The 13,911-nt window shown below is 55.7% G+C and overlaps 1 protein-coding gene across 1 annotated transcript; it reads right to left on the minus strand.

Moving 5' to 3' along the window:
* Window positions 1-677: 677 nt before the first annotated feature.
* LOC133354827 (inositol monophosphatase 1-like) lies at window positions 678-13,443 on the minus strand. The gene is given in 9 exon segments (XM_061571975.1): window positions 678-2,840; window positions 3,250-3,401; window positions 5,210-5,318; window positions 5,739-5,820; window positions 5,823-5,849; window positions 7,520-7,565; window positions 7,925-8,029; window positions 10,174-10,307; window positions 13,307-13,443. Coding segments are annotated over 9 exon segments (852 nt in total). The 5' UTR covers window positions 13,385-13,443; the 3' UTR covers window positions 678-2,721.
* Between the last annotated feature and the right edge of the window lie 468 nt (window positions 13,444-13,911).

A 13,911-nucleotide genomic window follows, 5' to 3' on the forward strand; every position in this document is an offset into this window, starting at 1 on the left:
GTGCCACGCCTCGTGGCGGGGCGCCTGGGAATGTGAAGTGAAGCCGAGAGACAGCGGGAAATGCGACGTTGCTCCGTCGATGTCGCCTTGCAAGAGGCCAGTGGTCTGCCACGAGACGCCGATGCTCTGCCCCTCGCGAGAGTTCCGTTTGGCACCGCCTTCCTCTGCGGCACGCAGACTGCCAGGCGCGTGACACCCCGGGGTCGTTCCACGGGGTGCGCACGACTGCGCACGTTTTTGTTGCGGTCGTGCTGTTGTTGAAGAGTTCTCCGACGCGTCCTCGGGTTGCACCGCCCGCCTCATCCGGCACGACGTGCGACGTGTCGCTCTCTGGGAAGTTCCCCAGCACGCGCGGTCACTTCACGTCGGGGGACACCGTTCCGACCAACGCGCCGTGCAACCTGACAACGCGCCGCTCCTGGACCAGCTCGCACACACCCAACCAGCCGGTCCACTCCGATCGCATCCAACCCACGCTCCCGGCCGGCCGGAGCAGAGATCGGAGCACGACTTTCTTGAGACGGCCGGCCAGCCAGCCAGAGTGCATAAATTACATAACCCCCCCCCACCCCCCATTTTTTTACCACACCACCCGATTTGCACGCTCGCTGGCTCGCAGGGGATTCACAGACACACGGAGACAAGGAGCGCAATTCTCAACGAGGTCAGACGCCAAGTGGAGTTCACGCGCAGCGCGCGGGCGGATTCTATTTATTCGTCGCGCAGCACCGCCGCCTCTCGCTGCGCACGCCCAGCACGGCGATGCAAGTGCCACAGCAGGAACAACGAACACGCACACACAGGAGCAACAAGTGGCCGGGCTGCACGTGGCGCCTGTAATCAAGGGCTGCGGAGGGAGCCGCGATGGGGTTGGTGATCACCGCGTGGCCGACGGGGCGTGAAGCTCCCCTTCCCGTGGCCCATAACGAGAAGCCCATAGACTGGCTCTGCCAGGAGCAGCACAAACACGTGGACTCCACCTGCTCCACCTGTATGGGATCGAGTGTTTCCCCCTCGCACGCGTGGGTTTTCTCCCATATGTAAATGTTAATTGGCCGAAAACACCTTGATATGTATAGAGCGCAGAGCTTTGGAAAATTGTTGGTAACGCCGGTTCACCGCGTGGCTGCTGCTGCTGCTTTTCCACTCAACTGCGGCTCCTCCTCCTCGGCCGCGGCTGGAGAGACTGTTTATCACGGCAGCAACGCCGGCAACTGCAGCCAAGGCAGCTGCCGCAGAGAGTACAAAGAGACGACTGCGCACACATGGGGGAGCAAAAGAGGGGGAGAGCGAGAGAGCCACCGCCGCCCACAAGCGAGCGCGGTTTGCCACGAGCACTGCGAGAAGCGGAACGCACAAAGTTAGCACCGCGGTGGCCAGCAACCAGCGCCAGGCACGCTCCACCGCTGGAGACCTGAACCAAGACGAGGGCGAGCTCCGGGTCGCATGGGCATCGAGGCGGCGCTCATGTCCTGCTCACAGCCATCCCCGAGGAGCCAGTGATGTAATTCCACATTCCCATGGATCGGCAAGTATATCCACAGGAAACATGCTGTTCAATTCACCACAATGTGGTACTGACTTTATCGACCCCCCCAGAGAGATGATGGGATTACTCAACCCTTCAAAACGGATCACCGCTGCATCATGTTGATTGAGCGTCATCGATAATCGCGAGTGATATTTAAAAAAATCGATGTTCGTTTTTTCCGTACGTATAAAAATGTCGAAATAAAAGTCCAGCCCTGTGCATACGTCTTCGCCCGAGGACGTGCGGTGACCGACTGACCTCACGCTGGGCCCTACACCGACTGCCAGTGGCACTGGACCACGGCGGGGTGACCGCGTGCGCCCATCGCTGCTGGGATTGAACCGGATTCAATCATCGAGTCAATGACTCGTGGGACCTCACAGTCGATTGCGGACTACACGATGGTACAGATGATTGTTATCTGGTCTAAAACCGTGGGGCGGAGACCAACAAACCACTCCAGAGGGCATCCATCTCTAGCGCGCCCTCTCTTTTGGAGGCTGTTCCGCCAACAGCGGCGTGGGTGGGCAGTTGCAGGGCTGCACCTTCATCCTCCACGCGCACCGCGCATACCGTACGTTGCACTGCCTTCGCACCGTACGTAGCCAACCGTGCTCTAAGCAAGCGGGGGTGGAGGCTGCCGGAGTTTTCCACCGCTTGGGTCAAGTGGCCGGGAGGGAGCCGAGGGGCGAGCCCGGGCGCTTGCGGTGGAAGCCCCCGGAGCCCGGGAGGAGACCCTCGGCAGCCGCCCCCGTAGCTCGGCGAGTGTGTGTGTGTGAGTGTGGGTGTGTGAGTGTGTTAGTGTGAGTGGGTGTGTGTGTTAGTGTGAGTGTGTTAGTGTGTGAGTGTGTGCGAGTGTGTGAGTGTGAGTGTGTGTGAGTGTGGGTGTGTGTTAGTGTGTTAGTGTGTGAGTGTGTGAGTGTGGGTGTGTGAGTGAGTGTGTTAGTGTGTGAGTGTGGGTGTGTGTGAGAGTGTTAGTGTGTGAGTGTGGGTGTATGTGTTAGTGTGAGTGTGTGAGTGTGTGAGTGTGGGTGTGTGTGTTAGTGTGTTAGTGTGTGAGTGTGGGTGTGTGTGTGAGTGTGTGAGTGTGGGTGTGTGAGTGTGGGTGTGTGTGTTAGTGTGAGTGTGTTAGTGTGTGAGTGTGTGAGTGTGGGTGTGTGTGTGAGTGTGTGAGTGTGTGAGTGTGTGTGTTAGTGTGCCGCGTCGTCGCGCTCCGGCTGCCTCTGCTCCAGGACGGCGGCGATGGCCCCGGCGATGGCCTTGCTGTTGGCGGCGATGACCCGTCGCGACATCAGATCGAACGGGCCGCCTGCACACCCGCACGGACGGTCGGGACAGGACGGACGGTCAGCCACACGGAGTGGGCACGCGCGGTGAGGGGGGACCGTCTGGATATCACCACTGTTTGCATCAACGTCATCATCATTACTCTAATTAGTTTCAGCCTGCATGCCATTTGAGTTGCTCGTCGTCATAGACGAAGCGGCACGGGTGAGAGTTTTCTCAATGGCCGTATCGTCCGTACCGCATTGCAAGCGAACATTAAACTTGGTCCGCGATCACTTCCTTCGTGAGCGAACATCTCAACTGCCACTTCGTTCTGGCGCCTCGAAATATGCTGCACGGGAGGAGGCGCGGGTGTAAATGACAAACGTAGATGAGGACGACGATGAGAAAGGTGACGGGGGGCGGAGCGGTGCCGGCGACGCGGGGCGTACCCGCCGTGTCGGTGAGCACCCCGCCGGCCTCCCGCACGATCACGGCCGCCGCCGCCATGTCCCAGCAGTGGATGCCGAACTCGTAGTAGGCCTCGGCAAAGCCGGCCGCCACCGCGCACATGTTGAGGGCGGCCGAGCCGAGCTGCCGGATCCTGCGACACAGAGAGAGGTCCGTGTGTCTCCACGCTCGTCCCCGCACCTCGACACGTGGGGCGGCGGCCGTCTTGTTGGCAAGATGGCAACGGAGGGTTGAGTGGCGATGCTCACAACAACGATGGGAGCGCCGGGGCGGCTAAAACGCAGCGAGTTGACACAGCTAGGGAGTGCAGGTGGTTCACCTGCCGGTCATTTCAGTCGGTGAACCCATGGCACCTGGGTCTGTCCCATGACTCCCTGCCAGTGAGCCACATCGCGTGACCTTGCCTGGCAGGGGCGCCGTGGCGACGTCAGCGCGACCGTTGATGTTGTCTCATTGCCCATCCATAATAAGTGAAGCAACTCCTCATCGGTGAAAAATCTACTCTCGGTAAACATCCCAGGCTGAGCGTGCAGCCTCTCACTTGGGACATCGCGACGGTGAACAGTGTGCAGAACCTCTAGCGTTATTACGGCTTCCGTGATTTAATAGATCGTTGCTAAGCGGGCTCACAATTCAATTCACAAATAAACGCCTCTGCATTAACCTACGTGCATTAGTATGAATAAATAACCTGGTGAACGCATAATTAAAAGCGTCGCATTATATGCAGAGTGGTTGAAGTACATGAAGTTACTTAACCTCTAATGGTACTTATGATTTAAAGCTTAGTCTTTTACGCCCTGAAAATTGGAAGCAGTCCAATATTACACACACAATTTGATGCACGTATCTTCCTGGTTCTTCGGTAAAGTCACATAGAAGGGAAATAATAAAATAATAAAAAGAAAACATAATAAAATAAAATTCTCACGACGTTTCGGCCACAACACAAGCAGCCGTCCTCAGGTGAAGAACAGAGCTGTCTGAAAAACAGCGTCGTAATGAACACTGCTAAGCTTGGCAGCGTATATTTAAGCTGGGTGGGAGGAGCAGAGTGCCATGAAAAAAAAAGTTTGATGCACGTAGATTCGGCATTTGGCGCTGGCGGAGGGCAGCAGCAGCGGCAGCAGCAGCGGCAACAGCAGCAGCGGCAGCAGCAGCAGCGGCAACAGCAGCAGCGGCAACAGCAGCAGCAGCAGCAGCGGCGGCAGCAGCGGCAACAGCAGCAGCAGCAGGAGCACCCCTAGTTGTGCTTTGGCCACTCACCCCACTGCCCCACCCTTGCTTTTTTGGTACTCCTGTAAAATGGACCAAAAATTACATAACCAGATCCGACCACCCGCCCCACCACGCGTTGCGTAACGCCGCCTCCGTGACGACACCGTGCACGGCGGAGCTGCTCGCAAACGAGCGCCCGTGGCACAGCGCCCCGAAGCGGAACGAGGCTTGAGTCTGCAAGAGCGGTGCCTTCGCCTGAAAGAAGTGACATATATAGAGGCGGCCTCCCGCTCAACGACGATCCGCACTCCCGAGGTGTTTTCACGACGCCGCCACGGATCGACTTGCAACGCAGAAACTCGACTTGCGACGCTTCTTCCGACACGCGACTCCGAACGTGACTTGGCATGGAACTTTTGTTACGATCGAGGGGTTTTAGTGGATTGTTACCTAATAAACCCCTGTTAAATACGGCTGACAAAGGGGACAAAAACACTTTGGCCAGGAATGTTTCTACTGTCCCCCATTTAACCCATGACAAAAACAACACAGCGGTAGATTTTAACCACTTTGGAGCGCTGTCCGATTGTCCGGCGTTGCGTAACGACCGCTTCCTGTTCGGATTCTCGCGAAGGTGGAACCTCAGGGACGATCGTCACGGCTTCGATGCTCCAACGACGCCGGACGGCCACCGGGGAACCGCGCGGGCCACGCCGTGCCTACCCGTGCAGCGGTGTCGCCAGCAGACGATGCATGTTTCCCAACGTCGTCTTCATTTCCGCCGCGTCTCGGCTCGACCCCATCTCCGTCAGCAGCAGGGCTTTGGACAGATCTGTGACAAGAGGCGTTCCACGTCGGGGTCGGTCAACGCAACGCCGCGGGGGAAACGCGGCGGCGGCAGGTGCCGCGCCAGGGCCGCGAGGCGGGGGGCGGTCTCGTGGCGGCGCCAATCGCGGCTCGCGCACGGACCCACGCGGCTCCTCTTTGAGCGTTCCCAACGGAACGGCCGCCCCCACCTCGTCACCACTTCGTCACTTGCAAACGAGGCAGAGCGGTCAGACACGTCGGCTTGGATTTGACGCTCGGGGCCAAATCCCCCCCCCCCCCCCACCGTACGTTCCCAATTACTAGGCATGCAAACGACTCGTCGATTAAAAATCGATCCCACTGCATCAGCAACGGGACATCAACACGAGTCAGCGCAGGCGACGGTGAGATGGGGCTGCCACGGTGGCGCCGTGGGGGCTGCTACCGTGCTTGCCGGAGACGCTCAGCGCCTCGCCGTTGCAGCGGGCGCCCCGTCCGCGGCGGGCCGAAGTACATCTTGTCGTCAGGCGCAGCTGTACACCACTCCTAGCTCCAGCTGGGTTCGCGAGGACCGGCGCCACCCACGCACACACACACGCACACAGACAAATTGGCTAATCGTTAGGAATAACTCGTGCCACTTTGGCGCATTGAGTTTCCAGCGTCCCACGCGCGGCGGGTACACGGTGTCCAGCGAGCACACGGTGCGCGGCCCGCGCGTGCACGTGCAAGCCACCGTGCGCTGTTTGTTTTTCTGGCGATAATATTTGCGAGCCGTAAATCTGCCGGGCAGGCAATCACCCCGGCACGGCTTGGTTTACGGGCAGCCACTTGCCACCCCGCCTCCACCCTCCGCGGCAAACGTAACTTGAAACATTTCAGAAAGGCACGTTGGATCCGAGACGAATCCCAAATCAGTTGCCATAAATAATACACAACACCTCGATATGTACTTTTAGCCCTGGCAGCCCAACCCTGCCTTGCCTTCCGCGTAAGCTGCACAAATGCGTGTGACCTATACCGCTAAAGAATGCAGGGCGGTGCGCTGGATGCACTGGGTCATGTCACCAAAAACAAGATTATTAACGTCCAAGTAGTTTTTACGACAATGTTAATGTCACGGGTGGGTGGGGAGTGGTGACGCGGTGGTGAGTGAATTCCGATATGAACCCCGGTGACTTGACTTCCATTTCCGGCCATGGCTAACATCAGTGGCGAGGGATATCTGAATGGCTCCTTCTCACCCTCCTTCAATGCACAAGCTGTCTGGCGTGGTGAAGTCTAGGCCAAACAACCGCCATGACTGATGGGGAAGCCTTCATCCAGCAGTGGATTGACAGAGGAATGACTAATAATATAATCACTCTTAATGTCACAAAAAGGTAATAGTTAGGATTAAGGACAACGTTGACAAATGGCTGTAATGGGTGTGCACCATTGTATTTGTACACAGAGTTCTTGTTTATGAGGCAACCGTTAAATTGGGATTTATTACACTGAGCAACTGTTGGCAAGGTTTAGAGGCCGCTGTGAGGTGTGGGCTCACGTTGGTGTATTGATAGCGGCACGGCACTCGCCGCTGGCAATGTGCTGTCGGTGAGAGCCGTTGAGCGGCGAGTGACGTGCCCGGCACGTAGGCCACAGGCCCGCGGCTAGCCGGCAACAAGCGACGCTGCTCGGCATATGTTTTGCAAATCCAGGTGACTTTTCAGCCCTCTCCAACTTAGGTCACAAGCGTTTATGCAAGATCTGTGGCCGACTGGCTCTGTGATAATGCTCGTAAAGATGATCCAAGATTAAAATAACTTGAGTACAAAGTTACGTTGCTGTTCGCGAGAAAGCGGCCAAATTGATGAAACGAGGTTGCTGGTTTCATCCCTGGCAGACGCATTAGTGAAAAAGAGCTTCTTTTTCATTGGATTCTTCTTCATCAAATTCCTTCAGTCGAGATAAAGATTCTGATTCTGCTCCCCAAGCCGTGTTGTGTCATCGCGGCCGACAGGCGCGCCTCGTGCCGGAGCTGGCTGCCATTGCCACGAAATACTTCTGAGCACACAGGAGCGGTGTAAAGCGTCGCATAACGCGTGCGCATGCCCTGTTTTGTTTCTCTTGCGTTTGAGAAATCCCGAGGCCATGCTCCCCTGAGCACCGTCGTCCACCGCGAGACCACGCCCGGGGGAGAGGTGGCGACGGGACGATAACGGGCGGCCGACAACAACCACCCACCTGCTTCTTGACTGCGAAGCCAATCGAGACGGCCACGAAGGGGAACCTGGAACACGGAGGCGACACCAAGGCGGGGCATTCATGAACCGCGGCGACACTTCCAGCCACGGCAATAACTTTTTCTGCCGAAGCTGCTGGGTTTGACGTCCGAGTGGCGTTTTCAACGCTCTTTGACGGGTGGGGTATTTACATGAAAGGTCAGGGGGACGTAGCCCGCGGGCAAAGCAGTCGTGGCTCACCGGCGGCATTTAACCGCGGAATGTCCCACCCGGCAATGTGGCGGTACCCATCGACTAGCCGATTGACCCCGGCAGAAGCCCTCCGCGGCTCTCTCCCCCCGCGGTGTCCCCCGTGCCTCCGGACCGACCGACCGCCGCCGCCGCCGTGGCTGGAGAGGAGACCCACGTGTGCACGAAGTTGGTGGTTCCGTCGACAGGGTCGATGATCCAGGTCGGGGCGTCCTCCAGGTGGCAGCCCTCGCCCGCCGCCACCGACTCCTCTCCGATGAAGCTGTCGCGGAGTACGTGACGCGCATGGAAACATCGCACGAGCAAACACGGGGGGCGTGTAAAATGGTGCTCAGCGTCTCGGCGCCAGAGAGCACCTTACACCACAGCTCCACTCAACCATTCCAATGCCGAGCTGCGGTCCAGCCCAGGGGAACCCCGGTGGCAGCTGTCCCTGTGGTACCAGATGCTCACTTGCAGCAACAGCCAGCAAGTTGGCGTTAGTCTGCCAGAAGGGGGCGTTGTTACAAATTGGGCTTCCCCGATTAAATAATTTATCAAAGTTGCACCGTGACACTGGCTGGCACACATTGCCTGCTCTGTTTTCAAATAAATTAACGAGATCTTTAACGTCCACTGTGAAGTAGACGGCGCCTACTTATGGTTAATAAACCTGCCGCAGTATTGACCGGGCCGGCCGCTGGGTCCCAACCGCAAACCTCTGCAACACGTGGCAAACGTGCCACCGCTTGTCCGTGTCACCGATCTGGTTAAGATCCCCGGTGTGGCCTTTTGCCAGGCTGGTGGCGCGAGTGCTAATAGCATGCACCTGCTCAGGGCTGTTTGGCACGCAACGGGGTGGGTGTAGCCAGAACCACGCCCTCACATATCATGCCGGTTTAATAGGTGCTTGCAAACAGCACCTATTACTCCAACAGTCTGTTAAATGCCACACAGAGGATGTTTGTCTCAGACATCGCAGACGTACACAGTACAAATTATATATTCGACACTTTATGAGCGAATGTGTCCCTGCAAGTGCAAAAATGCACTTCTTCACTGGTCCACATAGTAGGGGACTGTGCGCAAGACATGCACTGATGCCTTAATCCACCGAGCGAAATAAATTCCTGCAATCACAATGTGCGCATTGAACAGCGCGCCGAAATATCGACTACTTACAACTGATGCAACCGATACGCAAATGGAATGACTGATGTTACGCTCAATCTATTGGTGCGAACAAGACCATGGAAATGAGGTAACAGTTAGAAAACAGACGAGAGACGTTACAAATTGGAAAAAAAGAACCGATGCTTGAAATGAGTCGCAATCTATGAATCTCGGGCATTCGTAGAACCGCTGGGTGGGGGAAGGCCAAACATCGATGCCTATCGCACAAAGTCACAAGCCCCCTCGTACAGCCTCTTTACAGAGTGCCGGGGCAAGTGTCATGAGCGAGCTCCCTTCGAGGCATTGCGGTCGGCATGGCGCACGAAGCGCGTGGTGGCGTGGCCCGTCCGATGCGCACGCCCGCACAAATGCACCCCATGCTGTTGACTGTTCCGATAGTTTTCTGGAAATTTTAATCCTGGAATGAATTCCTAAAATTGAATTTCATTTTGCACAACTCTACCAGACCACATCCTTTATTTTCCCCATGAGACCGAGAGAGACACAGACAATCAACGTGCCCTAATCTGTTTTCCACATTTACGGTGGTGCAGTTATAGCCAATAGATTCAATTGTGAGCATGATGGAAACCACTACCTCAAAATCAACTGCAAGTAACCACAACCCAGCCTCCACTTGCAATGTATGAAACCAGAACTCGCCCAATGATGTGGCTTGATGTGATGTCACGCTCTGCGATGGTCTCCCAGCCAGAGCAAGCCTGTAGTGCCACCTTCTGTCCACCCAGCCGCTCGGCAAACCCCAACCTTAACCAACTTCTCACATTCTCTGTATAACCAGACGGAAAATTGAGTGTGGGCTGGCAGCAGATAAAAGTAATAATTTCACGATAATACTTTGTGTAAAGAGGTGATTTCTAGCTGGTAAAAGGCACAATTTTGACCGTTGGATTTGTCCTCCCATCATGCCTTGCATGTCACGTGACTTGACCACACCGAGCGTGGAATGCACACAGTCCTGTTTGAAACCACCAACTCAAGAGTTAATGTTGTGGCCACAACATCAGTGTGGACTCTGTTGAAGGCTCGGCAGTCTAAAACAAGGCAGTACGCGTCACACGCTCAGTGCGGTGAAGTCACGTGACACGCAAGGCATGATAGGAGGGCCCAATCCAATCATCTAGTAATCCCCTTGCACGCATGATCACTCAAACCCGGTCGCTGGCTGCTTCGCATGGGAGCTGAGGCCTGTGGTGTCCTCCATATGGGCTCTGGGGCCCATGGCATACGAACCGGTGGCTGGGGAACTTGTGCTGAAGAAATGAAATGATGAGTTTTTCGACTTTTTGATCCGTCTCCGTGACGAGGTCTGCCTCCGAGCTCTTTGTCAGCACTTCCTTGTCAGTCTTGAGTGCGGCACGCACCACCTTGAACATGCACGCACGCACACGCACCAAGACACAGAACCCGGGCCACGAGTGGTGCAGCGTTCATGAGTGGGATGGTGGCTTTGACTTGCTCCTGACATTTTTACCCCATTCATGTGGGGCCTGCCCTCTTGGTCCTGTTTCTCCACTCACTCCTGTCATTGGTCACCATCTCACCGTGGGCATGTGACCCACACTATGGACCAAATAGTAAACCACTGCAGTCTGCACGCTCCTGCAATGGAGGAACAGCAATATCACACTGAAGCCCTCTCGTCGTGGCTAGAAGGCCTCGACATTGGCATTTAGCCCCTGAACATACTGCCATCATACGCAAGAATATAATATAATCTCCACATCCACTCCATAGCCCTTCATGTCCATGGCTAACCACTTCCAGCCACCGCATCCGAGGCTTGCCTCTCTGTCTCTGCCACGGTACTTCCATGTCTCGTCACGATTTTACCCACGTGGTTTTCCTTATTTCCTACGACGTGCCCCATCCTAGCCATCCGATGCGGCCTCTCAGCTTGCCTGAGATGGGCACCACCAACTCTTGCCTTCTCCCCGTCTCTTCGTTCGTTTAGAATCCGATCCCTGAGGTCCACCTCGCTAGCCATCCTTGCTTGCGTGGTGCACACCGTCTGCTCCTCCCCTGAGTGTTTGTGTACAATATAAGTCCAATAAATAAGTCCCGTATTTCAATACTGCATGGTCTGCTATTCTTTGCCTTTCAAATGTTTGCACTGCCTTTTAAGATTTGCGTGTATTTATATCTCTGTAAAGACGAACACAGAGAGCTAACTTGCACCTGTACGTATGTTCCGCACCCGTACGTAGCCAACCGTGCTAATCGGAGGTGCGGGGGAAGGACAACTAAACGTAATAGAAGTAGGACCTATAACCTATTCTGGCACCTTTGGCTCTCATTATATTTGCGCCAGTTTTTTGTTATTCTCGTGTTTTGTTTTCGACCATTAAGTAGTTTCGTTTTGCTAGTTGTGCAGTATTCCTGAAGGACCGTGTACTCGTTCTCTGCAACATGGACCTCCTTGTATTGTGTTACTGCTGTTGTTGCTCATGCACCACGGATCTCCCGTGCAAATTAGCGGGGAAACTGGCTGAACGGGATTATCCGTGTCACAAATAAAAATAAACTTAAAACGACAACTCGAAGGAGGAGGGGTGGGGCGGTTGGTGATGGCAGCTGCAGAACACTGTGGTGCCAGGGAGGGCTGTACTGATGACACCGTTGCTGACGACTCCCACAATAATCGATGAACATGACGGTGCTGATCAAATTAACAACGATACGAATGGTGCCCAATGGTGACGCTGACATACCTGTCAACCCCTAATCAGTGCCTCCTACCTTATTACAAATTTAGACCTTATTGGTCACCCCGTGCCCTCATAAATCTCAACGTCCATCCTACAAAGTACGCGTACTTATGATGTGACTTTTATTATTGAGGATGGCAAAACGTTCCGGAGCGAGATGCCAATGTCGATATCTGCTGCTGGCCACGACTAAGAGGGCTGCACTTGAGAGAGAAAGACAGTGAATTCGTGTCGATGTGCACTTTTCCTCCTCCGCTGAAGGCCGCACAGACTGCTCAAGTGGTTGTCACTAAGAGAATAGGGGTTTCCCCTCTTTATCTGGCAAAAAAGGTGAAAAACCTATTCTCATATTTGGGTACTGGCAAAGGAGGTCCCATGATGTGGTTGTAACTAAACTGTGTGGATGAGTTTTGACGCGACGGACGGCGGAGGAGACATGCGACCCGTAGTTGATGGTGATGCTTTGAGCCATGAAAAGCTTGCCGATAATTATTGGTCTGATGCTGCTGAGAAAAGTTAAATGAACAAGTCACAGCTGATGATGATGATGATTTTGCTGCTGCTGCGATCATTATTCAGTGGCTCAGGACCGCCCCGATCTCGTCAAATCTCTTGAGGCTCAGCAGGGCTTTGAGCCTTCACAGCGTCTGAATGGGTACAGGCGAGTGGGTACAGCAATAGTAGTTTTTTAGGTTAAATCGCGTAAATATATAAATGTGGCGTTAAAACCCACCACCACCCGACACAGCCAACTAGTAAGGGTTGTCACGTAAACAGAACGTGGCCAATTCGTTACTAGTACAGCACTAGTGTGTAGTGTAGTGTATAGTGTAGTGTACTAGTACAGCACACCGGTGTGTTGGAGAGCCAAGCCACAACATTTACAATCTGAGTACGACGTTTCGCCAGTAATTACAACTAGCTTCATCAGGCGACAGCCAGATTCGTGAAGTCCACCTGTTTCGTACAGCAAGTCGGCTGCGGCTGCTGCTGTTGAACAGCAGAGGGCACTGCAACAAAACACACTGCACGTTGGTGTTAGACTGCACTTCTATGCGTCCCGCTTGCACCGACCCCGCAGCCGACCAGCGCAGCGCAGTGGTGAAGTATGGTCAATCAAATTAAAAACTAATTTATGTAGAACTGCTGTTTGTGTTTTGGTTTGTTGTGCTTCCCCACACCTGTCAACCCCTTATCAGTGCCCTACCTTGTGACAGACCAACTCAGACCTTGCTGGTCACCCCGTGCCCCTTACAAATCTCAACGTTCATCCCACAAAGTGCCATCACAAGGGACAAACACAGACAACAGAATATTTATTTTTCCCGCATTGAAACGGCCGTACGCCGTATGGCCATGCAAACTTAATTTCCCTGTACAACAATACGGGGCGACCCGCATGGGTTGACAGCAGCCGCGCTTCCACCGCATCTCCGATTTAGCACGACGGCGGGCTGCGTACGGCGCGAAAGAAGTTCCACGTCCATACAACCCCCCCCCCCCACCACCACCCTCCACGACCCGCACGGCGTGGGGAGGTCCTCACCCAGCCGTGGATTGACAAAAGGGCCGGCGCAATGCACAACTGTACCACACAGCTTCAAATCAAGATTGTACCACACAGTTGCTGCTACGCCGCTAACCCCCCAAGCGCTCACCTCGCCGGCCTGCCGGGCCACCTGGAGGGCCGCGTCCAGGCACTCGTCCCACTCGTCCCGCACGCTCGACTCCGCCATCGTCGCCTCGCCCGGCTTCCTGGGGCACTCCCCGTGCCGCCCCGAGCCGGGAGGCGTCAGCGGTGGCCCCTGACGCGCACACACCCAAAACGGCCATGCTGGGTGGGGGTATCCCGGCCGCCATGCTGGGTGGGGGTATCCCGGCGACCATGTTGGGTGGGGGTATCCCGGCGGCCATGCTGGGTGGGGGTATCCCGGCCGCCATGCTGGGTGGGGGTATCCCGGCGACCATGCTGGGTGGGGGTATCCCGGCGACCATGCTGGGTGGGGGTATCCCGGCGGCCATGCTGGGTGGGGGTATCCCGGCCGCCATGCTGGGTGGGGGTATCCCGGCGACCATGCTGGGTGGGGGTATCCCGGCGACCATGCTGGGTGGGGGTATCCCGGCGGCCATGCTGGGTGGGGGTATCCCGGCCGCCATGATGGGTGGGGGTATCCCGGCCGCCATGATGGGTGGGGGTATCCCGGCCGCCATGCTGGGTGGGGGTATCCCGACGGCCATGCTGGGTGGGGTATCCCGGCGGCCA

Source organism: Lethenteron reissneri, chromosome 49 (assembly GCF_015708825.2).
Source record: "Lethenteron reissneri isolate LAM-NWPU_2019-01 chromosome 49, ASM1570882v1, whole genome shotgun sequence".
NCBI classification, from domain to species: domain Eukaryota; kingdom Metazoa; phylum Chordata; class Hyperoartia; order Petromyzontiformes; family Petromyzontidae; genus Lethenteron; species Lethenteron reissneri.